The sequence below is a fragment of the Ovis canadensis genome, chromosome 11 (assembly GCF_042477335.2).
Source record: "Ovis canadensis isolate MfBH-ARS-UI-01 breed Bighorn chromosome 11, ARS-UI_OviCan_v2, whole genome shotgun sequence".
NCBI classification, from domain to species: Eukaryota; Metazoa; Chordata; class Mammalia; order Artiodactyla; family Bovidae; genus Ovis; species Ovis canadensis.
In genome coordinates this window covers 33,838,160-33,865,416 of record NC_091255.1, presented here as the reverse complement: position 1 = coordinate 33,865,416, position 27,257 = coordinate 33,838,160, and the positions used below count along the sequence as shown (strand labels likewise).

The 27,257-nt window shown below is 44.2% G+C and overlaps 1 protein-coding gene and 1 pseudogene across 3 annotated transcripts in view; both read right to left on the bottom strand.

Moving 5' to 3' along the window:
- Nucleotides 1–3,910: 3,910 nt before the first annotated feature.
- KIAA0753 (KIAA0753 ortholog) overlaps nucleotides 3,911–27,257 on the bottom strand; it is a 58,756-nt gene continuing 35,409 nt past the window's right edge. For 2 of the 3 annotated variants that reach the window (XM_069542785.1, XM_069542784.1), the window contains exons 14-18: nucleotides 24,343–24,528; nucleotides 22,504–22,585; nucleotides 17,456–17,576; nucleotides 16,748–16,972; nucleotides 3,911–5,394 (exon numbers count right to left, since the gene is read on the bottom strand). In XM_069542785.1, the coding sequence (XP_069398886.1) occupies nucleotides 5,277–5,394; nucleotides 16,748–16,972; nucleotides 17,456–17,576; nucleotides 22,504–22,585; nucleotides 24,343–24,528 (732 nt within the window). In that variant the 3' untranslated portion in view covers nucleotides 3,911–5,276. Of the gene's footprint in view, nucleotides 5,395–16,747; nucleotides 16,973–17,448; nucleotides 17,577–22,503; nucleotides 22,586–24,342; nucleotides 24,529–27,257 lie in introns of all 3 variants that reach the window. The other variant, XR_011247020.1, reaches the window with a different exon arrangement.
- LOC138414925 (small ribosomal subunit protein eS1-like) lies at nucleotides 9,650–11,030 on the bottom strand (annotated as a pseudogene).

Below are 27,257 nucleotides of genomic sequence, written 5' to 3'. Positions count from 1 at the left end.
AGCATTTACTATCTGCCGGGTGCTCTTTTCAATACTCTGCGTGGATTATTTCCCTTAACCTGCGTAGTAACCCTGGGTGGGCGCTACTCTTATCCCCATTTCACAGATTGGGAAACTAAGGCATGGAGGTCCTGGGAGATTTTAACTCATGGCTCACATTCTTAAGTAGTCTGTGTTACCGGTGTTACACAAAGCAGGATGGCTGCAGTGACTGAATGAGAACGGATGTACTGAAAGGCATTTTGTGACTTGCAAAGTGCTGAGGAGATGTGGGATGGGGTCAAACCCCAGGTATTCACCTGACCTTTTGGGTCAGGTGTGTTGCACAATCGTGGTTAAGGAGAACCATTGTTTCCTCCTGACCCTGACCCTGGCCCTGGCCCTGGAGATTGGTCTTTAGGGGCTGTAAAGGCACGGGGTCTGGTAGCCAGCCTCATCTCCCCAGCTCTCTGGACTCCCAGCTTCCCAGGCCATCTTGAGGAACTGTCTGCTGGGGGCCTCCTAGAACTCAGGCCAGACTCAGGGAACCCTGGGGTTCACGGGGTAGATGGCAGAGCCCGGGTGTCCAGGATCTGGTCACAGCGTGTTAGAGAAGGGCACTGCTGCAATCCTCCCATTCCCTAACGGGCTGCCGGGCAGGGACAGGGACAGAGCCGAGGTCTTCAGGGCCCCACCCAGTGAGTGGCAGAAGTGTTGAAGGGGTTTCTCAGCACAGGCATGTGACAAGTGCGAGGCCTTGGGCTGACCTCACCCACACCCAAGCGAAGACAGAGGAATGGTGTGTAGGTGGAAGATTCCAGGGAGCCAAGCAGAGCAGAAGGGCAAGGTCCCAGGAGGAGGCAGTGAGGAAGGCTGGCTATAGGGGAGGGCAGGGAATGAGCAAGGTGAGAAGGCACCCCCAGAGCGGGCGTGGAAGGCCCTGGGGGAGGGTTGCAATGGAAGCCAAAGTGCCTGGGAAGGCAAAGGCTGTGACAGAAGGGGCTCTGGGGGAGGGTGACTTCTGGATCCAGAGTGGAATGAGAGAGGAGGAGCCCCTCCAGCAGCTCCCGGGAGAACCAGGGCTCAGGGAAGGGTAGCGGGTGCAGGTGTGGTACCCATTTTATGGCAGTGGGACATGGAGGGGACTGGCCACACCCACTAGGGCATTGCTGGTGGGGGTGCCAGCAGGTTCATGGCAGGAACGCATGGACTCAGCCACAGGAAGAAGTTCAGTTGGGTGGATGGTAAGTCAGTCAGAAAAGTTGGTGAAAAGCAAGAGATTTGGTTAAAGAATAATTGATCAGGGTTACTAAGCAGATGGACCCAGAAACAGCTAAGAGGACCCCAGGAAGAAGAGCAGATATAGGGGGGTTATCAGAGAAGGTGGGGGCAATTTAGGGGCTCCCTGATCCAGGCTGAGGGTCTGAGGCCACACTTGAGGTCCTGGGAGCCAGCCAGCCTAGGGCCATTAGCAGAGCTACGCACCGGGGCAGGGTGAGACCTGCCCTGATGGACCAGTTGATAGAGATCTCTTGGGGTCAGGCCGCAGCCCAAACTGGGATTTCCTGGGAAGTCTATAGGAAACCCTCGAAATGCCTGGCAGAAGCCCTTCCAGGCCAGCCTGCATTAGGGTCAATCAACTAATAAACCGTGTAGTCAAAGCTATGGTTTTTCCAGTAGTCATGTCTGGATGTGAGAGTTGGACCACAAAGCAGGCTGATGCTGAAAAACTGATGCTTTCGAACTGTGGTGCTGGAGAAGACTCTTGAGAGTCCCTTGGAAAGCAAGGAGATCCAGCCAGTCCATCCTAAAGGAAATCAACCCTGAATATTCATTGGAAGGACTGAGGCTGAAGCTGAAGCTCCAATACTTTGCTCACCTGATGCAAAGAGCTGACTCATGGGAAAAGATCCTGATCCTGGGAAAGATTGAGGACATAAGAAGCAGAGGATGAGATGGTTGAATGGTATCACCAACTCAATGGACTTGAGTTTGAGCAAACTCCTAGAGACAGTGAAGGACAGGGAATCCTGGCATGCTGCAGTCTATGGGGTCACAGACTCAGACACAACTGAAGTGACTTAGCACACACGCGGCACGCTGCGCCAGAGAGGAAACTAGATTTCCCACCCGGCTTAGAGCTCCTTCCTCTCCTCTGGGCCCTGGAGGCTTCGCTCAGACCCTCACCCCTGCCTTCAGACCCACTGGTGCCCAATTCATAGCTCCTCCAGGCCCTGCCTCCAGCTGCCCACTCCTTGTACACACACACACACGGTCCCCACCCCTCAGTTTCAGGGAAGCAGGAACTGTGAGTGGAGGGAGTGGGGGGGAGGCAGAAAGGATGCTCCTCACCATCTCCCCTCTGACCTCCAACACCACAGGCAGAGGGGGAAGGGACCCCAGCACCAAAGTAGTCATTTCTGCAGTTCCCATCCACTCCTCTGCCCTTTCCCCATGCCCATTCCACAGTAGTTCTGGAAGTTCTGAGTTGGAATCCCCAATGCCTCGGTGCCTCAGAAACGGAATCTACAGTTCCTCACAGGCAGCATCATACAGCAGGTCACCAAGAGTTAACAAAGATTTTCCTGGACACTGCAGATATGTGATAGAGCCCCCATCCCAAACCAAAACCTATCTGAGGAAAAAGTATGCCTTGTTCTTTAACTCAAAACAATTTACAGAGCACTACCTACCTGTCCCCAGGCTTCCCTGGAGGTTCCTAGGTAAAGAATCCACCTGCCAATGCAGCTGACGTGGGTTTGACCCCTGGGTTGAGAGGATCTCCTGGAGAAGGAAATGGCAACCCACTCCAGCCTTCTTGCCTGGGAAATCCAGAGGAAATGGACAGAGGAGCCTGGCAAGAGTCGGACACGACTTAGTGACAACTACATGGCTAGGCGGAGGCCTTGCCCTCAAGAAGCTGAACAGACAACAGGCAAACATGTTAACAGGGGGCCCCCAGTGGCCAGGGCTGTGAAGCTGGACAGATCAGGGCGAGGAACACAGGGATTTCAGCACGTCTGTCCATTGGGACAGCCTATGTAACACAGGACTACGACACACATGCATCTCTGTTTCTGAAAAGAACACCTGGACAGGTCAGGAGAAAACTGGAGGGGATTAGAGAATGACCAGCCTTTGCTCATGAACAAATGCTAGAGGTCTGGGATAACTGCAAGGCTGTACAAAGGAAAATTTATATTTGAAGGATTCAACTTCCATTTTCAGATGAAAGTTTTAATTTCTTGTGGTTATTTTTGCATCTTCAAAGAATAAGCTTTGGCTGAGGAGGTTCGCTGTGGGCCAGGGCGGTGGAGCAGTGAGCGGACCCAGAAGCAGGTGTAAGCCTCACCCCCAGGCAAGAGCAACAGGGAGTAGGAGAGATGCTGGAAAGATCTGCAAACAAAGCAAAGGAGTCTGGACTTGACTCTGTAGCAGACAGGACTTAGCAAAGGACTGCTCCAGACCACAGCGTCTGGAGGGGTGGCGTCACACGCTGAGCGCAGACAGGAAGATGCATTCAAGTGAACTCTCAAAACTTCGACAACTATCTTCATGGAGTAAGTAAATGAACCCATGCCCACGGCATTGCTGAACATAGGCTTGTTTGATCAGATTATCGCCCCATCCTGGGCCTCATCTGATTCATCTATAAAATGGGAATAATAATGGTATCCACCTCACATGGATATGAGGATTAAATAAATTAATACAGGGAAAGCATTTAGACCTATGGCTGGTACATAGTATGTGCTCAATAAATGTTAGCTTTCATTATCATGTATTTCTTTCTGGGGGAGGATGAGAGGTGGCAAATAATCCACTATACTCATATTAAATATAAAAGTATTCTCAGTGGTTCCTGTAAATCCCATTTCACTTTGCCTGAGAGGAAAAAGGATATGTAAATTATTTTAAAGCAACATGTAGATACTTTAAAATACCAACTTTATTTAAAAAATCAACAATAAAAACCGCCACTCAAATTATCAATAACAGACGCTTCTATCCATTCAAGTGTACATTATGTAATTCCTCAAATTAAAGACCTATAATTTCCCTTGAGGCCTTTTAAATTCTGAGGTTATATAAAATTAAGCAGGAAAACATTAACATTAAATGAAAATCAATTTTGCACAAGTACATGTGATCAAGCAGCTTAAATTATCACCTGAAATACTTGTACTTCAGAGGCAAATCCCAGATGACAACACTGTGCGTGCTATAAAAAGATTCACATTATTCCGCGGGGTGTGTCTCACGTCGCTCGTTCTCTACATTTCTTCCACCAAAGGCCTCAGGCAAAGAAAAGTGAGGGGACTTTTTCCAGGCAGCGGCCTTATTTTAGACACGTTCCTTTTCTTTTTCTGAACTCAGTTTCTGAAAGCACAAGAGGCTTTCCTCCTGGTAAAACAGGACTTATAAGACGTTCGAGGACTAAGCTGTTGTGGTTCTTAAGTTTATTCCTGTCTTGGGGGAGACCCTGTCATCTTCACACCATCCGGATCTATTCTGTCCTCCCACTCAGGCTCCCTTCCGGTGCGGAGACATAAGACACTCATGACCTCAGCAGGGAGGAGAGTGAGCTCGTACCTCCGCCCAAACCCCAGAGAAGGCAGCCTCTCCTGAGGTCCATAAACTTCCTCTGAATTCAGAGTTTTGTGTATCAGAATACGTCAGCTCACAGCAACAGAAGACTTGAGGGACTAAAAATGTGGAGAAGCACTTAGCAACTGAGAATGAGAGGAGCGTGTGTTTGCTGTTACACGCGGATAACTGCTGGGTTCCTATTTTAATAAGAGAGCAGGGCTGGGCAGCATAACCAAGTCCTGTGCTGGACAAAAGTCTATAACCCAGCAGGACAGGTGTCCTGGTAGGAACTCTCAGAGCAGGGAACATGAGCCAGGTGATGGGACCAGACAGTAACTGCTCTTGTGCGGGCATCAGGGCAGGTCAACAGCAACTTGAATCCCTGTGTGAAGCAGACTTAATCTATTACCTTTCAGAACCTTCTGATCACCAAACTGAGCCAGTGGAATGACCATGGTATTTCAATGGGAAAACTACACATTCAGAAAATATTATACTGTCATCGATTCATGTTTCCTGGGCACTCATAAATAGGACACATCCCGTCATAAGCTATCAGAACCATTCGCTCTGACAATGAGAGGATCAGAGTGAGGCGCGTCCTTCGTCCCAGTGGGCAGCTCTTCTAGGCCCGGAGGGACAGCTGAGGACAAAGCCTTCCTGTGGCTAAAACCAAGCGGGGGTGCCACCCCTTGGCCAGTGAGCCGTCACGTAGCAGGTTCCAAGAACTCTGAGGTGAACACAGCTTCTGCGTAATCTTCACACATGTCCTGCAGTTCAGCAGCCACAGCCCCCAGGGCTTCATCGACCAGCTCTTCTGAAAAGCTGGAAGACAAACAACAAAGCTAAAGGTACATATAGCCAAGTATGGGAGCCGTTCTGTTACTCAGTTGAGGGACTTACCGAGTCACTTTTAAGATTTAAACAGAAATTCAAAGGGCCAAGAATGGCTAAAGTATTTTGGAAGAAGAAAAACAAGGTGAAGAAACTATAAAACTCCTAGAGGAGAACATAGGCAAAACACTCTCAGACATAAATCACAGCAGGATCCTCTGTGATCCACCTCCCAGAATTCTGGAAATAAAAGCAAAAATAAACAAATGGGATCTAATTAAAATTAAAAGCTTCTGCACAACAAAGGAAAATATAAGCAAGATGAAAAGACAGCCTTCTGAATGGGAGAAAATAATAGCAAATGAAGCAACTGACAAACAACTAATCTCAAAAATATACAAGCAACTTATGCAGCTCAACTCCAGAAAAATAAACGACCCAATCAAAAAATGGGCCAAAGAACTAAACAGACATTTCTCCAAAGAAGATATACGGATGGCTAACAAACACATGAAAAGATGCTCAACATCACTCATTATTAGAGAAATGCAAATCAAAACCACAATGAGGTACCACTTCACACCAGTCAGAATGGCTACGATCCAAAAATCTGCAAGCAATAAATGCTGGAGAGGGTGTGGAGAAAAGGGAACCCTCCTACACTGTTGGTGGGAATGCAAACTAGTACAGCCACTATGGAGAACAGTGTGGAGATTCCTTAAAAAATTGCAAATAGAACTACCTTATGACCCAGCGATCCCACTGCTGGGCATACACACCGAGGAAACCAGAATTGAAAGAGACACATGTACCCCAATGTTCATCGCAGCACTGTTTATAATAGCCAGGACATGGAAACAACCTAGATGTCCATCAGCAGATGAATGGATAAGAAAGCTGTGGTACATATACACAATGGAGTATTACTCAGCCGTTAAAAAGAATTCACTTGAATTAGTTCTGATGAGATGGATGAAACTAGAGCCGATTATACAGAGTGAAGTAAGCCAGAAAGAAAAACACCAATACAGTATACTAACACATATATATGGAATTTAGAAAGATGGCAATGACGACCCTGTACGCAAGACAGCGAAAAAGACACAGATGTGTATAACGGACTTTTGGACTCAGAGGGAGAGGGAGAGGGTGGGATGATTTGGGAGAATGGCATTTTAACATGTATACTATCATGTAAGAATTGAATCGCCAGTCTATGTCTGACGCAGGATATAGCATGCTTGGGGCTGGTGCATGGGGATGACCCAGAGAGATGTTATGGGGAGGGAGGTGGGAGGGGGGTTCATGTTTGGGAATGCATGTAAGAATTAAAGATTTTAAAATTTAAAAAAAAAAAGAAAGAAAGAAAAAAAAAGAAAAACAAGGTGAGAGGTCTTGCTTCCTTAGACAGTAAGAAGGTAGTGCTTAGACTCCAAAGTCAGGCTTGAGGTAGAGGCCTGTTAACACCTACTGGAGGGACCTCACCCTCGAGACAGCTGAAGCCAGAGAAGGCCAGACACTTAAATGGCTTGACAGAGGTGGCTGGATGCTAACTAACTGGCCCAGCCCACTTCCCACAGCTTACCAACTGCCTGACAGAAGAAAGGATGGGGGTCTTCTTTATGGGACAGGGGGCAGGAAATTGCAAGTTTCTCTACACACACACAAACACATGCAGTACTTCTGGATACATTTCCTGAAAACAAAAACATTCTCTTAAATAAGCCTGATACAATTATAAACATCTTAACACTGACACTCACATAATACTACTATCTTGGAGAAGGAAATGGCAACCCACTCCAGTGTTCTTGCCTGGAGAATCCCACGGGCAGAAGAGCGTGGTGGGCTACTGCTGATGGGGGTCACAGAGAGCTGGACACGACTAAGTGACTAGGCACAAGCACAACACTGCTATCCAGTCTTACCGACAGACCTTTTCAATTTTTCTGCCAACTGTCCAAAAGAAGTCCTTTGAAAGAAAAGATTCTGTAGACTGTCCAGGACTCAATGGAGGACCGCGTGTGGCAGCCAATGGTCAGTCACAGGTCTTCAGTTTCGTCTAGAATGGTTCTTCAGTCTTTGTGTGTTATGATCTTAACATTTTTTGAAGAGCAGAAGCTTTGTTTTTAAGACTGTCTCTCAGTGTGGATTTGTCTGACGCTTCCTCATGGTCAGGTTCACGTTCTATGTTTTGGGAACAAATGCCCAGAAGGGATGCTGTGTCCCTTCAGTGCATTATTTGTCTTATTACGATGAGAGTTAATTTTTGTCACCTGGTCATGCTGATGTCTGCCAAGTCTCTAGCCTGTAGTTACTACCTCCCCTTTGTAATTAATACGTATGTTGCAGGGAGATACTTTGAGACTGTGTAAATATTCTGCTTCTCATCAAACTTGCAGAATCAATTATTACAAGGTTGCCAACACCGATTTTCTAATTTCATCATTCCTTCTCTGTTCAATAGTTGGCATGCTACTGTGCGGAAGAGCTTTCCCTTCTCAATTACTTATTTATGAATTTATGTATCCATTCATTCATTCATATCAGCTTGGTCTTATGGATTCTTATTCAACAGCTTGCAATCTGTTTCTATTATTACTTATTTTGATATTCAGTGTCTCCCCGAATGGCCGGCAGGAGTCCCTTCAAGTCAGCTCCTACGTCCTCTTGACATGCCCCCGTCATTCTTTGAACACTTCCATTCTGGCACAAAATGAAGTTTCAGGTTCATCTTACATTTTCCCAGCCCCAGTCTTGGAACTGGCCAATTCTCCAAGGAGCCCTGGTGCCTTGTCATGGAGAAGAGTATTTTAGAAACCACAATCTGGGTACCAAGTGTGCTCGTTGCTGCTAAGTGTGTCATGGCTTCCAGGCCCTCTCAGCAGACAGGCTCAGACAGAGAGGTGCAAGGATGCACCGCCCGCATCTATCTCTGTACCTATCAAAAACCATAAGTCATAATACCTCCAATCTCACTGCAAAACAGAGGATTCATTCTAGCCTCCCCCCGAAACCTGACTGTCATTATTCACAACATACTTATTCAATCAGTACTAAAATACAGAGAAAGTATTTTAGAATTGTTAACCCATGCTGCTGGGTAAAAGAAACTTACTTATTAGAATCTAACATGTGTTTACAGTCTTTGTCTTTAGCCAGAGGATACAGAGTCAAAATACTACATTCAAAAGTGACTTAGACAAGTTCTTATCTGTGTGTATCCCTTTAGTGTGGCTATTTCTTAGATATACAGTCAGTTTCTTCCTGTATTCCAATTTAGGGTTGCTCAACATCCTTCAAACCTTGTTGATTTGGAGGGTTGTACAGGAAACATTAACAATTCTGAAGTATACAAGAGACGAAATGAAGCTAAGTGTCCCTCCCCTTTTCCTATCCCTTCTGCCCCATTCCTGTCCCAGCTGTTTTGTGGTTTTGTTTTTTTTGAGGGGGGGGGGGCAGCTAATCTGACCATCTTTAGTCTTCTAATGGGTATGTAAAGAGCTCTTTCATTAACGTAATTCTGATACAGCTGACCTTCTACTAAAATACTAAGTATTTTCTTTATGTCTATCTGTTCTCTCTTCTTTCTTAACTTTTTTAGGATTCTGTGATTGTTTAAATTGCTTTTTCACTTTTAATTTGGGTATTGTACACTATTTTACTATTCTTTTAGGGGCTAACTCTAGATTACAATAAGCATCCTTGCCTTAAACTATAACATTAATTGATATTCTTACCAGTTTCCCAGACAATGCAAGAACCTTAGGACACTAACTCTGTTTATCCTCTTCCCAATTTCTACGCTACTGTTATCATGCACTTCAGCATATAGTCATACACCCCCACAAGATATCAGCTTATTGTTTTATACAGTCAATATTCACTTGCCTACTACTGACTTTTTCTTAATCCATGCCTTCTTGTATTTCTGCCTTTTCACCTGTGACTGTTTTTGCTCTGCCTGAAAAATACCCTTTCGCTATTTCCTATAGCGACGGTCTACTGGTAATCAATTTTTGTGGCTTTGTCTAGAACCTTTCCTGCCTTCCTTCTTGAGGCACATTTCACCGGGCTTACATCCAGACTGGCAGCTTTCTCTTCTGCAGCTTCACACCAGGGCACCCAGCCTCCACTGTGTTTGTTTCTCCATCTTCCTTCTTCTGGCTGATTTTTAAGATTTTTTTCTCTTGGTCTTTCATTTTCCAACAATACTGTGATATATGCTACCTATGGATTTCTTCTGTTTTTCTTGCTTGGGACTTTTAGAGCTTCTTGAATCTGTGGCTTGATGTCTAGTGTTACTTTGGGGAAGTTATCGGCCATGATCTCTTTGGATGTCCTTCTGACCCATTCCCTCTCCTTCCTCTCCTGCGACCCCAGCCACATGTGTATTAGACCTTGACCTTTATCCTCCATGTCTCTCATCCTCTCTTCATTTTCATCTTTTTGTGTGTCTCCATGTATCACTCATGACTTCCCAGGTGGCACTAGTGGTAAAGAACCCACCTGCGAATGCAGGAGGCTTAAGAGACCCAGGTTTGAGCCCTCGGTAGGGAAGGTGCCCTGGAGAAGGAAATGGCAACCCACTCCAGTTTTCTTGCCTGGAGAATCCCATGGACAGAGGAGCCTGGCGGGCTGCAACATAGGGCTGCAGAGTTGGACGCGACTGTGACAACTCAGCACAGCACATGCTTCGCTCTAGACATTTTCTTCTATCCTATGTCCGAGTCTCTAACTTTTCTCTCCCCCCACCCCCAAACAAGATATATTTTATTTGTCACCATTGAAGTCTGAGTTTTAAGCAGATTCATGGACTGGTGGCTCGTATCCATCAGTTTGTCCAACTTTAGCACCTGTCTCCTCCCCAGTAGCTTTTCCAGAATGACTACCTTCACGTGCAGCTCCATGAGTTTTCCCCACTCAAACTTAGGCTTCCTCAGCATTTTTACTTTTCTAACAATAATGTCACGGAGCAGATAAACAGATTGGCAAGTTTCTCTGCCTTTTCCACTGCTGTCTGGAATCAGTTTACTGACTGCCTCTTTCATGTCACCTGTCTGCAGCTCTCGGGTCATGATTTCCACCATCTTGTGGATTTGGTGAAACTGATGGTGCTGGGCATAAGAGGTCTTCCAAATCTTTTTGTTGCCTTTTTTTAGTAAAACCCACACAGAACAGAGGAAACAAATAACTGCTGGTGGTCTTGACACCAACGCAAGCTTCAGTCATGGTCAGCCATTGTTTGACCATGGAGCATTTTGTCAGATCACATCATGGAAATTAATCAGGCAGCGTTTGCCCTGAGCATCCCCAGTAATTAGCTTGAATTTTCTAAATGCAGCTGTATCAGTCACAGATCAGCAAGGCTCACGTCAAAAACATGACCCTTGAGGCCATCATATGTGATTTGAGTTGAGTTCTTGTGACTAGTGTTTTCCCAATATTTCTTATATTGAACATAGTTGGTCCTTTCACTTCATACCAATGTTTCTTAGAAAATAGGTCAACCACTTTCTTCTTGGCTCCCTTTTCACCTCCTTTCATAAGATGCTTACTCATGCTAACCACCATGGTACTACGCAGAGAGCCAAAAGGCTCTAATTTTTTCTTTTCATGTGTCTAATTTGTTATTAAGCCCATTTGATGAGTCGCTTATCCCATGGACGGAGGAGCATGGTAGGTTATAGTCCATGGGGTCGGTCAGACACGACTGAGTGACTTCACTTTCACTTTTCACTTTCATTTCAGAAATTCTACTTTTCAATTCTTGAATGTCCACATGGATTTAGTTTTACTCCCAGTTCTCTGCCAAAATTCTACCTCTATGTACACAGTATGCACAGTTATTTTAATATCTGTGTCTGATGGCTCTAATATGTGGAGCTGCCGTGGGTCTGTTCTTGTTATTGTCATGTCTCTCTGCTGCCAGGCTTTTTTTTACCATTTATCAGACATTAAGTTTGAAAACTGCAGGAATAATTTAAATCCTAAGATGGTGTTATAAATCTTCAGAGAAAAGTTAAGTTTGCTTCTGCTCGGTGGCTGTCAGGCAACAATCTAGAATGACTTCAGCTCAGTCTCAGGAAGTGAGACGAAGTGGAGCTGAGTAGAGTCCTGGGAGGGCCTGCCGGCATCCAGGTCACCCTTATTCCAGAGTGCCACCCTTCAGGGTCCCCATCAGAAGTGAGCAAAGTTCATCAGGTCAGCCCTCGGCAAGCCCTTAATCCCCTCTGCTATCCTCTGATCTGAAAAGACCACTGAAAGTGCCATTCACCTTCCCCCAGAACCGACAGTCCAGGGTCAGTCTTCTCCAGGATCCTGGCCCAGTTATTCTTTATTACCTAGTTAACTTCCTGGGGCCTTCAAGCATATATGTTTTATTTTGGATCTAACTTTTCTATTAACAGTGATCCTCAGTGGGAGAGGCGGTCCAAATTACCAAGTACATCCTTACTAGAAGCAGAAGTGATTACTTGTGCTTTGTTTTGTTTTGTTTTTATGCTTGCTTTGCTTTGCTTTCTATATTCCTATCACTAATTCATCCCCAAACTATGAGAGAAACACAAATACATTCAATGTGTGCTCCCAATACAAGCTCCAAAGCACATTAGGTAACGTGTTTGTTTTCTTCTTTTTTAACCTTTCTTACCCTGCCTTCCCTGTCTGGAAACTATTCCTCCTAGAGCCCTCTGTCCTATTCTAGACGACACTGAATTTATGCTCACTGAAAAATTCTCTTGGAGGGACTTCCTTGGTAGTCTTGGTTAAGACCCTGCACCTCCTCTGTAGGGGGCTCAGTTTTGATCCTTGGGTGGAGAACTAAAGATCCCACATGCTGCGTGGTGCAGCCAAAATTTAAATTAAAAAAAAAAATTCTCTTGAAAATAGCTTTCGCCATTTTCCTGGAAGTTCCATGCTCAGTTCAGTTCAATTCAGTCACTCAGTCGTGTCCGACACTTTGCGACCCCATGAATCGCAGCACGCCAGGCATCCCTGTCCATCACCAACTCCCGGAGTTCACTCAAACTCATGTCCATCGAATCGGTAATGCCATCCAGCCATCTCATCCTCGGTCGTCCCCTTCTCCTCCTGCCCCCAATCCCTCCCAGCATCAGAGTCTTTTCCAATGAGTCAACTTTGCATGAGGTGGCCAAAGTACTGGAGTTTCAGCTTTAGCATCATTCCTTCCAAAGAACACCCAGGACTGACCTCCTCTAGAATGGACTGGTTGGATCTCCTTGCAGTCCAAGGGACTCTCAAGAGTCTTCTCCAACACCACAGTTCAAAAGCATCATTCTTTGGTGCTCAGCTTTCTTCACAGTCCAACTCTCACATCCATATACAACCACTGGAAAAACCATAGCCTTGACTAGACGGACCTTTGTTGGCAAAGAAATGTCTCTGCTTTCGAATATGCTATCTAGGTTGGTCATAACTTTTCTTCCAAGGAGTAAGCGTCTTTTAATTTCATGGCGGCAGTCACCATCTGCAGTAATTTTGGAGCCCCAAAATAAAGTCTGACACTGTTTCCATTGTTTCCCCATCTATTTCCCATGAAGTGATAGGACCAGATGCCATGATCTTTGTTTTCTGAATGTTGAGCTTTAAACCAACTTTTCCACTCTCCTCTTTCACTTTCATCAAGAGGCTTTTGAGTTCCTCTTCACTTTCGGCTGTTAAGGGTGGTGTCATCTGCATATCTGAGGTTACTGATATTTCTCCTGGCAATCTTGATTCCAGCTTGTGCTTCTTCCAGTCCAGTGTTTCTCATGAGGTACTCTGCATAGAAGTTAAATAAGCAGGGTGACAATATACAGCCTTGACGTACTCCTTTTCCTCTTTGGAACCAGTCTGTTGTTCCATGTTCAGTTCTAACTGACCTGCATATAGGTTTCTCAAGAGGCAGGTCAGGTGGTCTGGTATTCCCATCTCTTTCAGAATTTTCCACAGTTTATTGTGATCCACGTAGTCAAAGGCTTTGGCATAGTCAATAAAGCAGAAATAGATGTTTTTCTGGAACTCTCTTGCTTTTCTCCATGATCCAACAGATGCTGACAATTTGATCTCTGGTTGCTCTGCCTTTTCTAAAACCAGCTTGAATATCTGGAAGTTCACGTGTTAGAGTTCCCAAATTTCCTAAATCCTGTCTTCCTCTTTCTCATGTTGATGGTAAACACCCTCTAGAAGTTTACTGAGAAACTACATTTTTCGATACTTTGCGTGCCTTAAACTGTCTTTATTCCATCCTTTTATTTGATAATTTAGCTGGGCACAGAATTCCAGGGTGAACTTTGGAAGCATGCTCTTATATCCCGTAGCAGGGCTGCTACTGACAACACACCCTTCTCATTTCTGACTATTTGAACGTGCCCGGTTCTAACTCTGGAGCCTTGCGTCATCTTCTCCTTACACGAGGATGCTCGCATCTCCTGTGCACAACATGTTATGATGTGTTCAGTTTCATTTATTCATGCATTTATTCACCCATGCACTCGCAGTGAACAACTGGTGAATCCTTTCAATCTAGAGACTAATGACCTTCTGGAGATTCTTATAGAATTTCCTCGTTAGTTTTCCATTCCTCCTTTTCCCCTCTTCTCACATTCTGTAAATCCTGTTAGTTCAATGTTTTCTGTTTATACTAGCCTCTGTAGCTTTCATGGTTTTCAGAAATGCTGGGATCTCTTAGTGATCTGCTCTATTTGAGAATGAGAATTCCAGTTAAACCTCCTATGCTCTGACTCCCTTGCACCCATGCATCCCCAGTGCTTGTCCTTCCTGAGTCTTACCAAGATTCTTCTGCACAAATTAGCTTGATTCTTGGCTCCACCCTCATCAGGTTCTTGGCTCTCTCTGGTCTGGTAAGTCATTGCCTATTTGTCTAACTGCTCATGGCTTCCAAAATTTTCCTGCTGGTTCTTATTTGCTGTCATTTATGGTTTCATGCCTTTTATTCAGTCTTTCAGTGACATACAGTGATATAGGGCTACAGGGAGTAGAGATAAATCGTATGTTCAGTCTGCTCTTTTCAACCAGAAGTCTCCTGATTTGTTTTTCCAACCAGGAATCCTTAAGAGTTTGCTTTCATTAAAAGCATCACCACCTTAAACCTTTCCTTTCAGAATCATGCTTTTATTTACATCCAGTTTATACTATCTGCCCCTTCTGATCACTGGAATAGTCCTTTTCTCCAGGTGAAGGGAGGAAGGGAGACAGTAAAATAAAGAGGAAAAACTCAGCTGATTTCTCCCTCACCCAAGAGGCTATCAGATGAAGCCAGCTATCCTTGGATATTTCTTCAAGATTAGATCAATACACTTCTCATCTTTGGGACACCCAAATAAGAACCAAGAGAGATCAAAAACAGAGCTAGAATATTTAGATGTGCTGTCACTTGAGGGTCCAGGACAAGAGAGGAGATCATCTGTGAAGTTCAGGCATATTTTAACAACTTTAACCTCTATATCTTACCCTATTTGTCCTCACAGGGGGAGAGAGAGATTCCCCCTACATCTACAGCACTGTAACAAAATGTATCATTAATCACGTGTTAAGAATGTAATACCGGGAACAGTCTATCTCCTTTAGCTTATTTTAAATTTCCCAAGATGCCAGTTAGTCTAATCAATCCAGACAAGCTCTGTGCAAACCAGTGGGCATGCTACAGGGCTGCAGGTTAATGCATGGAAGCAAGTCAAGTTTACTCTACTCTCCTCCCCAGGAAATATACGTGGCATCTCAACCAGAACAAAGGGTCTTCATATGCTTCAAAGGGTACATATATTATGAGAAGCCTTAGGACTTCAGGTTTGACTTAAGGGAGTGGACATGTGATTATCTCTGATCCCACCCAAATCCCCACTATAATAAAAGGAGATAAACGAACATATGAAACTACATGGAGAAGAAGACAAAAGTAGATGAGACAGGTAATCAAAACGACTCAGCAGTTCAGAGGAAATGCAGAGGAAGCAGAAATCTTAGGGTGTATAGCAGAAGACACCAAGGAAAAGCAAGCTGATCTGTCTCACAGAACATTACAAAGTCTCTGGAAGTAAGAGAACCAGGAACCATGAAAGTGGAAAGAAGTATTGGGTAGGAGATGAGAACGCAGATTGAGACTGCAGGATGAGCTGGTAGACTGACGGGTCTCTACCCCTGCTCGTGGCAGCTACGTGACTATCCCTCCTTCACCTCCACAAAGGAAGAGAGGCATATTCTTTGGGAAAAATAAACCAGGAATTTAAAACTCAACCAAATCATCAGTCAAATATGAAGATAAGACACTTTCAAACGTATAAGTCTCAGGAACTGTCCTGTGATACACAGAGCAGTATAGGCTCCATCAAAGTAAGGGAGTAAACCAGGAAGGAGGAAGACACGTGGGAACAAAACACAAGGACCCTAACGTGGGAGGGAGAACCTCATGCCCAGGGTGGTGATGAAGACATATGCCAGGACAAGAGCCGCACTGCACATCTAGAAAGTGGTTGGGCCAGGCTGGGGTAGAAGGAAAGAGAGTCTCAGGAGAAAGAGTGGGGGTGGAGGTGAGATTAACCAACACATCAAATCACGAGGAAAATTATGTTGAGAGGTGTTGGCTAGAATGTGAAGAACTTGAATAATATATTAAAAAAATAAGCAACTTAAAAAGAGGCAATTATTAACTCCTGGAACATGTTTGAAACCTGTTCAAGAAAGATGTCATAACAGTATACTCTAGGTTCACTGATGAAAATTATCTGCTCGTATATAATAAAATGATACTCGTAAGGAATTTAAATTTGAGCACTATTTCTAAAGAATGAATTTGCACACATCTTTCAATTGAATATTTACATGAAAGAAGGCTACCCATTCTTCAAATATCTAGCAGCAGTGGGACTGTCTTCTGACTCCATAGACCTCCCCTTTCTCAGGGGAGGCGACAGCCAGAAGGAGAAGGTTAAGTGTAGTGAGGTCTATAGACCCGCTGTCCTGTTGCAAGTCTGACCTGACCATGAAGATTTCAAGATCGTAACTGCTTCCTGCCTGGTCATAATTCACGTTCTCTGATGACGCTGACCTCACTAACACCAACAGGAAGCCTGCCCTGAACAAAGTTTCTGCTTCTGGTGGAAGGCTGCAGCATGCTCCTCGGGATGGCATCAGCCATGCTGTTTTCCCATCTCCTCTCCCTGAAGAAAGGCACTTGGCAGAGAAAGCCTGTTCCCCAGCCCCAGAGCAGCCACTGGAACTCCAGGACCCAAAAGCTTGGCCTGAGACCTCGGCCAGGTCTTTCTGCAGTCAAGTTAACACATGGCACCCTGTTCCTCAACAGAGCGCAAGCCCTCCTCCTGACCTTTCAGCTATGAGCCATGGGTTGAAGGAGCCCACGGCCTCGTGCGCAATCACCCGCAGGTAGTGCTCGAAACGGCGGCAGTAGTCAACGATGCTACGACGCATGACCGGCGGGACAAAGAGGGCAGCTCGGCCTTCTGTCTGTTGAGCATCTTCTGAAAGGGAAGGAAGGGGAGCTTCTCTTTTCTCCGATCTCTCCTCTGTTCCCACACTTTCATCCAGAGAACTGAGAGCAAATAAAAATGATGAGAGCATTCAAAATCATCTACAAGTGAGAGTAAACCGTTAATGCATCCTGATGGTTGGACAACCAAAGGCTGACCTTCATTTTCCTTCCTCACGCTGCATCAAACCCAGCATCACCACTCACTGTTTCTCCTTTACATGAACCAACCATCCTCATGGGAGCAACATCTGGACAAAAGAATTCTTAAAGCAAATCTTGCCGTAATGACTTGCAAAAGTCACCTGTGCCACTGTGATGCTTTCAATCGTAAAAATCAGCTGTTACTAAAGGCTCCTTAAGATGCAACACACTCAATGCCCATCTTATAAACACATTGTTTTGCTGGGCCATCTTGGAGTTTGGCAAGATTTTGGTCAAGAGAAGAATCTCTCTCTGTCTTGTGGTTATTGGAGGAATGTAAAATCCAACAAGGTCAAAGGTAACCAACTACAAATGAAATCAGACAGGCTCATTACCACTTACGCGCCACTGCAGGGCCCTTCTAACACGATGTTCACATCTGGGTCTTTTCGAGCTGCAGTCTTTGTGATCCTGATTGGATGAGGAGAAAGAGGCCTTTCACTTACTGCTGGAAATTTCTGGTCTAGAAAAGGAGAGGCATAAAATGACTATACGTAAAGAAATGCTGGAGTAGACATCACTGGAGTGGCCAGTAACCTGTGAGGAAGTTCACAGGCATGTCTCTTAAGCATAAGGGTTGAGCTGGCAGTGCGAAAGGCAGACAACGCCTCTGTTCTACCTGAAAAGGTGAATGTAAAAGTTATCAAGAAACAAACCAATGAGGAGTTAGTTTTAAGAAATAAGGAACTTGTTTCAAAGCTTCTGTCAGCTCTGAGGTAGACTCCTTGAAGAGGCCTGTGCAAAGCCAGGTTCCATTAGGATCCACCCCTCATTCAAGGAGTCTTGAGCAGTTGGGTTTGTTTTTAACCTTTAAATTATCTGATTACTGGAGAAGGGAAAAAAAAGAACACTCAACACCTGAACACCTGACTAGCTGACAATTTGTGTCTGAGCTTCGCTGGGAAAATCTGCATGATGACAGTCAAAACATTAACGTATTAACTATACATTGCGGCAGGCTTGACAGCTCCTTGGAGCTTTGGATTATTTATCATTTTAAACACATCTCAGATATAAAAAGAAAATTGCCCTTCTCTTAGGTAAAGAGCAAGTATAAGTCAAACACCTTTCTCTGACTCATGTATTTCTTTGTTTATGATTTTTTACGCACAGGAATACTGTATAGGTCCTTCCCTGGTAATCCAGAGGTTAAGACTCCACACTTCCAATGCAGGGGGTATGGGTTCAATCCCTGGTTGAGAAACTAAGATCCCACATTACATGCAATAGTGGCCAAAATTTTTTTTTTAATTTTCAAAAACTTTAAAAATATATTAATAAAAAGAAATACTGCATAAGTCAGTTTTTATAAAAATATTACTGAAAGTACAATCAATTTTCAATTGACTTCAGAAAAGAGAAAATAAGAGATACAGATTTGACACTGCACAATTCACAGATCACTTTAAATTTGGTTTCTGTGATTCAACTGAACATACAATCAGAATAATTAGAGACAGAGGGTTCTTATGAGGATTTCATGGTTCTGGATTTAAAGTATCCACAAATTCATTTCAGTTCTTGGTGTTCTTCAAAGCTCCTTTGAAATGCATACCTAGACTCCAGCAGAGTCAGAGATAGTGACTAATAATTTAAATTGCCCTTGAAAAAGAGAACACTGAGTCCTTGGTAAGGCTATCTTTTGCACGATGCAACCTGACTGTGGCCAATGGCCAAACCAACAGTGAAACAGTTGCCCTTCAGCACTCCCCTTTCCTCTGCTTCTAAACCGAAAGATGCCCACTGATTCACTAGGCGGTGATGAGAAGGCTCATCCCCGGGTCATGACCCTGCTAGATGCAGCTGGGATACTACTTAATATGATAAACCTCTCTGGCTTATTTGGGAGACATAAGGACCCTCCCAGAGGCAATGGCAACCCACTCCAGTACTCTTGCCTGGGAAATCTCAGGGAGGGAGGAGCCTGGTGGGCTGCAGTCCATGGGTGGCGAAGAGTCGGACACGACTGAGCGACTTCACTTTCACTTTTCACTTTCGTGCACTGGAGAAGGAAATGGCAACCCACTCCAGTGTTCTTGCCTGGAGGGTCCCAGGGACAGGGGAGCCTGGTGGGCTGCCGTCTATGGGGTCGCACAGAGTCAGACACGACTGACGCGACTTAGCAGCAGCAGCAGCAGCAGCAGCAAAGACCCTCCAGAAACATCTCTAACAGGGCAGGACATGGCAGAAGTCTATGAGAGTTCACAGGAAGGAGCAAACATAAGGTGGGCCTGGAAGAATGGTTCACCTGTCATGTGAGGACAAACACAGAAGCTGGAGTAGGGCTAGAGGAGAGAGAGAATGAGAGGAACAAAGAATGGAGCCTGAAAAATTACCAGAACTGGGGCTTCCCTGGTGGCTCAGTGGTTAAGGATCCGCCTGCCAATGTAGGAGACACAGGTTCGGTCCCTGATCCAGAAGATTCCACATGCCGCAGAGCAACTAAGCCGGTACGCCACAACTATTGAGCCTGCACTCTAGAGTCTGAGAACCTCCACCACTGAGGCCACATGCTGCAACTCCTGAAGCAGGCGTGCCCTGGAGCCCTCCGCTTTGCATCTATAGAAGTCACCACAATAAGAGAAGTTTGCCCACAACCAGAGAGCAGCCCCTGCTTGCCACCCACACAGCATCGAAGACCCAGCACAGCCATAAATAAATAAATAACACTATGAATGGTACACTTTAAAAACAATTACCCAAACTGAAAGGAATGAATCTCTATTGTGTTTAGATGGCTCATTTTTCAGTGAAAATGTGACACAGAGAACACTTTTCCTAAGACAATACCCCAAACTCATCCTCTTTTAAAGAAGTCTATGTACATACACTGCTATTATAAATCTTCTATACCCACAACTTCCTTTCCTTCTCTTAATACTCACAGTACCAAAAATCCTTTAGAGGTAATGTTTAACCACCTTTTGTTTTCCTTCTTTCATTGAGTAAAGTAGTAACTGATAAGCATAAGTCAAAGAGAACTTGAGCAACACACCCCAGCCCAAATTGCGACACTGGCCTAGCAACTGCAGCCAAAAGGCATATGTATGAATTTTTAAAAAAGTGGAAGAGAAAACAAAGTCTTTTCAACAAATGGTGTAAGAACAAATGAATATCCATTAGCAGAAGGAAAAAATGAACCTCAACCTCTACCTCAAACCAGAGCCAAGTTTTATTCAAGATGGATCACAGGCCTATACATACAAACTGAAACCATAAAGCTTCTAGAAGAAAACAAGAGCTTCTCTTCTCAACGTGGGAATAGGCAAAGGTTTATGAGATCAAAGAAAGCAAAATCTATACAAGAAACATTGGATAGCTTAGACTTTATCAAAATTTAAAATGTTTCCTCATAACAAAACACATTCGAGAAAATACATACGTGAGCTACAGATGGGAGAAAATATTTGCAAACACTCACCCGAGTAGATTAGTGGCTGCTGGGAAGAGATGGGGGAGAATGAGAAGTGATTGCTAATGGAAGCTGGGATTCTTGTTAGGGTGATGAAAATGTTCTGGAATTAGACAGCAATGACATTTGCAACATTCTGTAAATATACTAAAAACGACTCAACTTTAAAAGGATGAATTTTATGGTATGTGAATTAGATCTCAATAGAGCTGTTTTGAAAATAGTATATATATGGCAAAGAATTCACATCCAAATGCATGAAGAATTCCTATAACTCAAACATAAAAAGACAATCCAATTCAAGACTTGGACACTTCATAAAGAAAGATATACAAATGACTAATAATTACCTGAAAATGTTCTAAACATCATTATTACCAAAGAAATGAAATTAAAGCCACAAAGACATATTGCTACGGGTGTACCAGAATGGTTATAATGAAAAAGACTTTGACAATTCAAATGCTGGCAAGGATCTCTAGCAGTAGGAACTCAATGCAGGGAGTGTAAAATGGTACAGTCACTTTGGGGAAATGTTTGACAGTTTTTATAAAGTTAGACATGTGCCTAGCCCATAATCTGGCAAATCTACTCAGGTTTTTAATCCAAGAGAAATGAAAACCTATGTCCATAAAAAGATTACACATGAATACACTCAGCAGATTTCTAATAGACCCAAATTAAAAACAATCAAATGCACATCTCCAGGCAAATGGCTCAGCTAGATGTGGTGCCTGTGTACAATGGAACACTACTCAGCAATAAAAAGGAATGGACACTGACGCCAGGTGCGGCAGGCTGAACAGTGGCTCCCCAAGATGTCCAGATTCTGACCCCTGACACCTGTGAATGTCTCTTCTACAGCAGGAGGGACTTTAAGGATCTTGAGATGGGGAAAGTAACCTGGATCACTGGGATGGGCCCTAAAGGTAACAGCAAGTCACTGTAACAGGCAAGCAGAGGAAGATGGGACTCGGGAGGAGAAGGCAATGCGAAGGCAGAAGCAGTCTGGAGTAATACAGCCACAAGCCTGAGAACGCAGGCAGCCTCAGAAGCTGAAAGAAGGAGCCAGCCCTGCCAATCCCTTGCTTTTAGCCCTGTGAGACAGTCAGACTTCGGAACTCCAGGAATTCATTTGAGAATAAATTTGTTTTAAACCACTACATTTGTGCTATAACTTGTTACTAACTTAAGCTTGTTACCCTAGCAACAGGAAATGAGTAATAGATACATTATAAGACATCTTGCCAAATGAAAGACAAAAGGTTAAATACATGTATGATTCCACTTATATGAAATTCCAGAATAGGCAAAATTAATCTAAAGTTAAAAAAAAAGCACAGTGGTTGGCTGGGTAGGGGGGCACTGACTGGGAAGGAGCACAGGGTGACGGAAGGAGTGTGGGTAACAAAGATGCACCCATTTGTCAAAACTCATCAAATAATACCGTTAAGATCTGCATATTTCATTGATGTAAATTTTATCTCAAAAGGAAAAAGCACTCTAAGTAAATATGAAGCTCCAGCTGCTGATACACAGGTTGAAATGTTTCGGGTAAGATGTACCAATGTCTGCAACTTACTCTAAAATGCATCCAAAAGTAACATGAATTGATGGGTGCTCATGTGTGCTCTTTGCGACCCCATGGACTGTAGCCCACCTGGCTCCTCTGTCCATGGGATTTCCCAGGGAAGAATACTGAATGGGTTCCATGCCCTCCTCCAGGGGATCTTCCCAACCCAGGGTTCAAACCTGTGTCTCGTGTCTCCTGCATTGGCACGCGGATTCTTTACCACTGAGCCACCTGGGAAGCCTAAGAGGCTAAGGAGATATATGATAAAGCAAATATAGCAAGATTTTAATTGTAGAATCTAGAAGAAGTATATATGAGTATCCACTGTACAACTTTTTTCAACTTTTCTGTATGTGTGAAATTTTTCACAGTACAATGTAGAGGGAAAAGTGGGGGAACACTCACCATTTTTTTCTTCCTGCATCCAAAAATGAGGGTCGGTATATACAATTTTATTATATCTTTGGCGAACTGTCTCCTGGTATTTCTTTAAAAAAATAAAAAAAGATTAATTTATGCAGAAAAAAATTAGTTTCATTACAAACCAGGGACTAGGAAGGTTATAACAGTCCAGCAGACATTTGATAAGACACTTCACCAGAAAACAGGCACCTCCCAGGCCAGGAAGCGGTTAGCTCATGAGGGGAAGTGTAAAATAAAATGAGGCAATTAATCTATACTAACTAATCTAATCTGGACCAACACTGCCCACTAGAATCTGAATTGATGATGGAAATGTTCTATTTTTCCCCTGTCCAATGTACTAGCCACTAACTACTGACCAAGGGTAATGCAGTGATGTATTTAATTTTAACTGGTTTACATTAAATGGCCATGTGTGTAAATGGCAGTGTATGTACATGGCCATGTGTGTGGCTATAGACTACCATTTGGTAGTTACCTCCAAGAAGGGGAAATCAGTTACAAGACCAGGATAAACTACACATTTTTTAATTGTCAAAAACCAACTAAATGTTGTCTTGCCTATGTTTTTGGTTTAGCAGCAAAGCCAAAATGAGATTTCATCCAGGTGGAGTTAAAATGAAAATTCTGAGCTAGGAGTTAGGGACCTGGATTCTCAGCCCAGCTCTGGTGGGAACTTCTGGGTAGCCTTGGCCATGTCACTCATTCCCTTACTGTGTCTCAATTTCCTCCTCAGAACCATCCAGGGCTTGGTTTGCATAATGTCTGAGGTCTAGAATTTTCTAAGAGCATTCTAAAGCAGTGTCACAGGAATTAAGAAAGATAAAGTTATCTGTGTTTTGCCAGGATCCAATGGGAGGAGAGCAGAAGAGGCAACTGGGCAGCATTTACAAGCTGAGGGATGAAGACGTTGCTGGTCCCATTTGCAGGACTGGGCTCTGGCCCAGCGTTTTTGGTATCACATATCGATGATGAGTTGTGTGTCAGGCAGTATACAGACACTTCATACCTCATTCTGTCCTTAGAAACACCCTCACTTAATTAAAAAAGTCACGTGTACTCCAGTGTTCATTGCAGCACTATTTACAATAGCCAGGACATGGAAGCAACCTAGATGTCCATCGACAGATGAACGGATAAAGAAATTGTGGTGTGTATACACACACACACACTGGAATATCACTCAGCCATAAAAAGGAATGAATTTAAGTCAGTTTTAGTGAGGGGGATGAACCTAAAGCCTGTTATACTGAGTGAAGTAAGTCAGAAAGAGAAAAACAAATATCATATATTAACACACATCTATATATATATAGGGAATCTAGAAAAACGGTGCTGACAGGAATGGGCACAGCGGGGGAAGGAGAGGGTGGGACGACTAGAGAGAGCGGTACTAACATACATACACTACCAACTATAAAAGAGACAGCTAGCGGGAAGCTGCTGCACAACCCGGGAGCTCAACCCAGCGCTCTGTGATGACCGAGAGGGGTGGGATGGGACGGGGGGGCAGGGGGGTTCAAGAGGGAGAGGACATGTGTATACTTATGATTCACTTTGTTGTATGGCAGAAACCAACACAACACTGTAAACCAATTATCCTCCAATTAAAAAACAAATTAAAAAACAAGCAAAACCATCCCACTTATCAGAAAGGGTAAGTGACTTTATGAAAGCGGCACACGTGGCTGACAGTCGAGCTGGGATTGAAACTGAGGGCCAGGTAACTCTGATGCTTTAAGCTACAAAACCATGAGGAGGAGCTGTGCCCAACAGAAGCCAGCCTCCAGCAGCCAACCGGGACCGGCGCCTGCGACCTACTTCCATTTCCTCCATCCGGAGCATCATCGCCTCCAGGTACAGGCTGCCCTTGCCGTCCCCTAAGGCGGACGAGGCATCAGACTCCCAGATCTTGGAGTGAGTCACGGGCCAGGACTCGTGAGCGGTATTTTCCGAAGAACCATCCAGCTGATGAATGTTACTGGATTCGCCATCAACAGCTGTAGCCTGCAAAACAAGCGAAGGGGATGGAAAGGCAACATGAAGACTGCGTGAGACTTAAATATGAACACTGCTCCTACAGACCAACCATGCGATGGTACAACAGGCGGTTTCTACACTGAATCCAGCCTCTCCTAAGCCAGTGAACACTGACAGCAGGACAGCAGGACAGTCAGGACAGTTTCTACCACAGTCATTTCAATAGTTGCGTCAACTGAGTAACACCATTAATATCCATGAAAATTACTGTTACTACCTGTTCTGCCAGCTGGTAAAGCAAGTATCAGACTCAAATTGAAGAAAGTAGGGAAAACCGCTAGACTGCTAGACCATTCAGGTATGACCTAAATCAAATCCCTTATGATTATACAGTGGAAGTGAGAGATAGATTTAAGGGCCTAGATCTGATAGATAAGAGTGCCTGATGAACTATGGAATGAGGTTCGTGACATTGTACAGGAGACAGGGATCAAGACCATCCCCATGGAAAAGAAATGCAAAAAAGCAAAATGGCTGTCTGGGGAGGCCTTACAAATAGCTGTGAAAAGAAGAGAGGCGAAAAGCAAAGGAGAAAAGGAAAGATATAAGCATCTGAATGCAGAGTTCCAAAGAACAGCAAGAAGACATAAGAAAGCCTTCTTCAGCGATCAATGCAAAGAAATAGAGGAAAACAACAGAATGGGAAAGACTAGAGATCTCTTCAGGAAAATTAGAGATACCAAAGGAACATTTCATGCAAAGATGGGCTTGATAAAGGACAGAAATGGTCTGGACCTAACAGAAGCAGAAGATATTAAGAAGAGGTGGCAAGAATACACAGAAGAACTGTACAAAAAAGATCTTTATGACCCAGACAATCATGATGGTGTGATCACTAATCTAGAGCCAGACATCCTGGAATGTGAAGTCAAGTGGGCCTTAGAAAGCATCACTACGAACAAAGCTAGTGGAGGCGATGGAATTCCAGTTGAGCTGTTTCAAATCCTGAAAGATGATGCTGTGAAAGTGCTGCACTCAATAGGCCAGCAAATTTGGAAAACTCAGCAGTGGCCACAGGACTGGAAAAGGTCAGTTTTCATCCCAATCCCAAAGAAAGGCAATGCAAAAGAATGCTTAAACTACCACACAATTGCACTCATCTCACATGCTAGTAAAGAAATGCTCAAAATTCTCCAAGCCAGGCTTCAGCAATACGTGAACCGTGAACTTCCTGATGTTCAAGCCGGTTTTAGAAAAGGCAGAAGAACCAGAGATCAAATTGCCAACATCCGCTGGATCATCGAAAAAGCAAGAGAGTTCCAGAAAAACATCTACTTCTGCTTTATTGACTATGCCAAAGCCTTTGACTACGTGGATCACAATAAACTGTGGAAAATTCTGAGAGAGATGGGAATACCAGACCACCTGATCTGCTTCTTGAGAAATCTGTATGCAGGTCAAGAAGCAACAGTTAGAACTGGACATGGAACAACAGACTGGTTCCAAAGAGGAAAAGGAGTATGTCAAGGCTGTATACTGTCACCCTGCTTATTTAACTTATATGCAGAGTACATCATGAGAAACGCTGGACTGGATGAAGCACAAGGTAGAATCAAGATTGCCGGAAGAAATATCAATAACCTCAGATATGCAGATGGCATCACCCTTATGGCAGAAAGTGAAGAGGAACTCAAAAGCCTCTTGATGAAAGTGAAAGAGGAGAGCGAAAAGTTAGCTTAAAGCTCAACATTCAGAAAACGAAGATCATGGCATCCGGTCCCATCACTTCATGGGAAATAGATGGGGAAACAGTGGAAACAGTGTCAGACTTTATTTTGGGGGGCTCCAAAATCACTGCAGATGGTGACTGCAGCCATGAAATTAAAAGACGCTTACTCCTTGGAAGAAAAGTTATGACCAACCTAGATAGTATATTCAAAAGTAGAGATATTACTTTGCCAACTAAGATCCGTCTAGTCAAGGCTATGGTTTTTCCAGTGGTCATATATGGATGTGAGAGTTGGACTGTGAAGAAAGCTGAGCACCAAAGAATTGATGCTTTTGAACTGTGGTGTTGGAGAAGACTCTTGAGAGTCCCTTGGACTGCAAGGAGATCCAACCAGTCCATTCTAGAGGAGATCAGCCCTGGGTGTTCTTTGGAAGGAATGATGCTAAAGCTGAAACTCCAGTACTTTGGCCACCTCATGCAAAGAGTTCACTCATTGGAAAAGACTCTGATGCTGGGAGGGATTGGGGGCAGGAGGAGAAGTGGATGACAGAGGATGAGATGGCTGGATGGCATCACGGACTTGATGAACGTGAGTCTGAGTGAACTCCGGGAGATGGTGATGGATAGGGAGGCCTGGCGTGCTGCGATTCATGGGGTCACAAAGAGTCGAACACGACTGAGCAACTGAGCTGAACTGAAAGTATCTGCTTTGTGCTAGACTCAGAAGAATGTTCAATACTACACATGTCATGGGGCTTCCCTGGTAGCTCAGTTGGTAAAGAATCCACCTGCAACTCAGGAGACCCCGGTTCAATTCCTGGGTCGGGGAGATCTCCTAGACGGCATAGCAACCCACTCCAGTATTTTTGCCTGGAGAATCCCCATGGACACAGGAGCCTGGCAGGCTATAGTCCATGGGGTTGCAAAGAGTCAGACACAACTGAGCAGCTAAGCATACAGCACATGTCATATTCTCCAGAGGACATACCTACACTATTCTCTTTCAGTTCAGTAAAACATCTGTTTG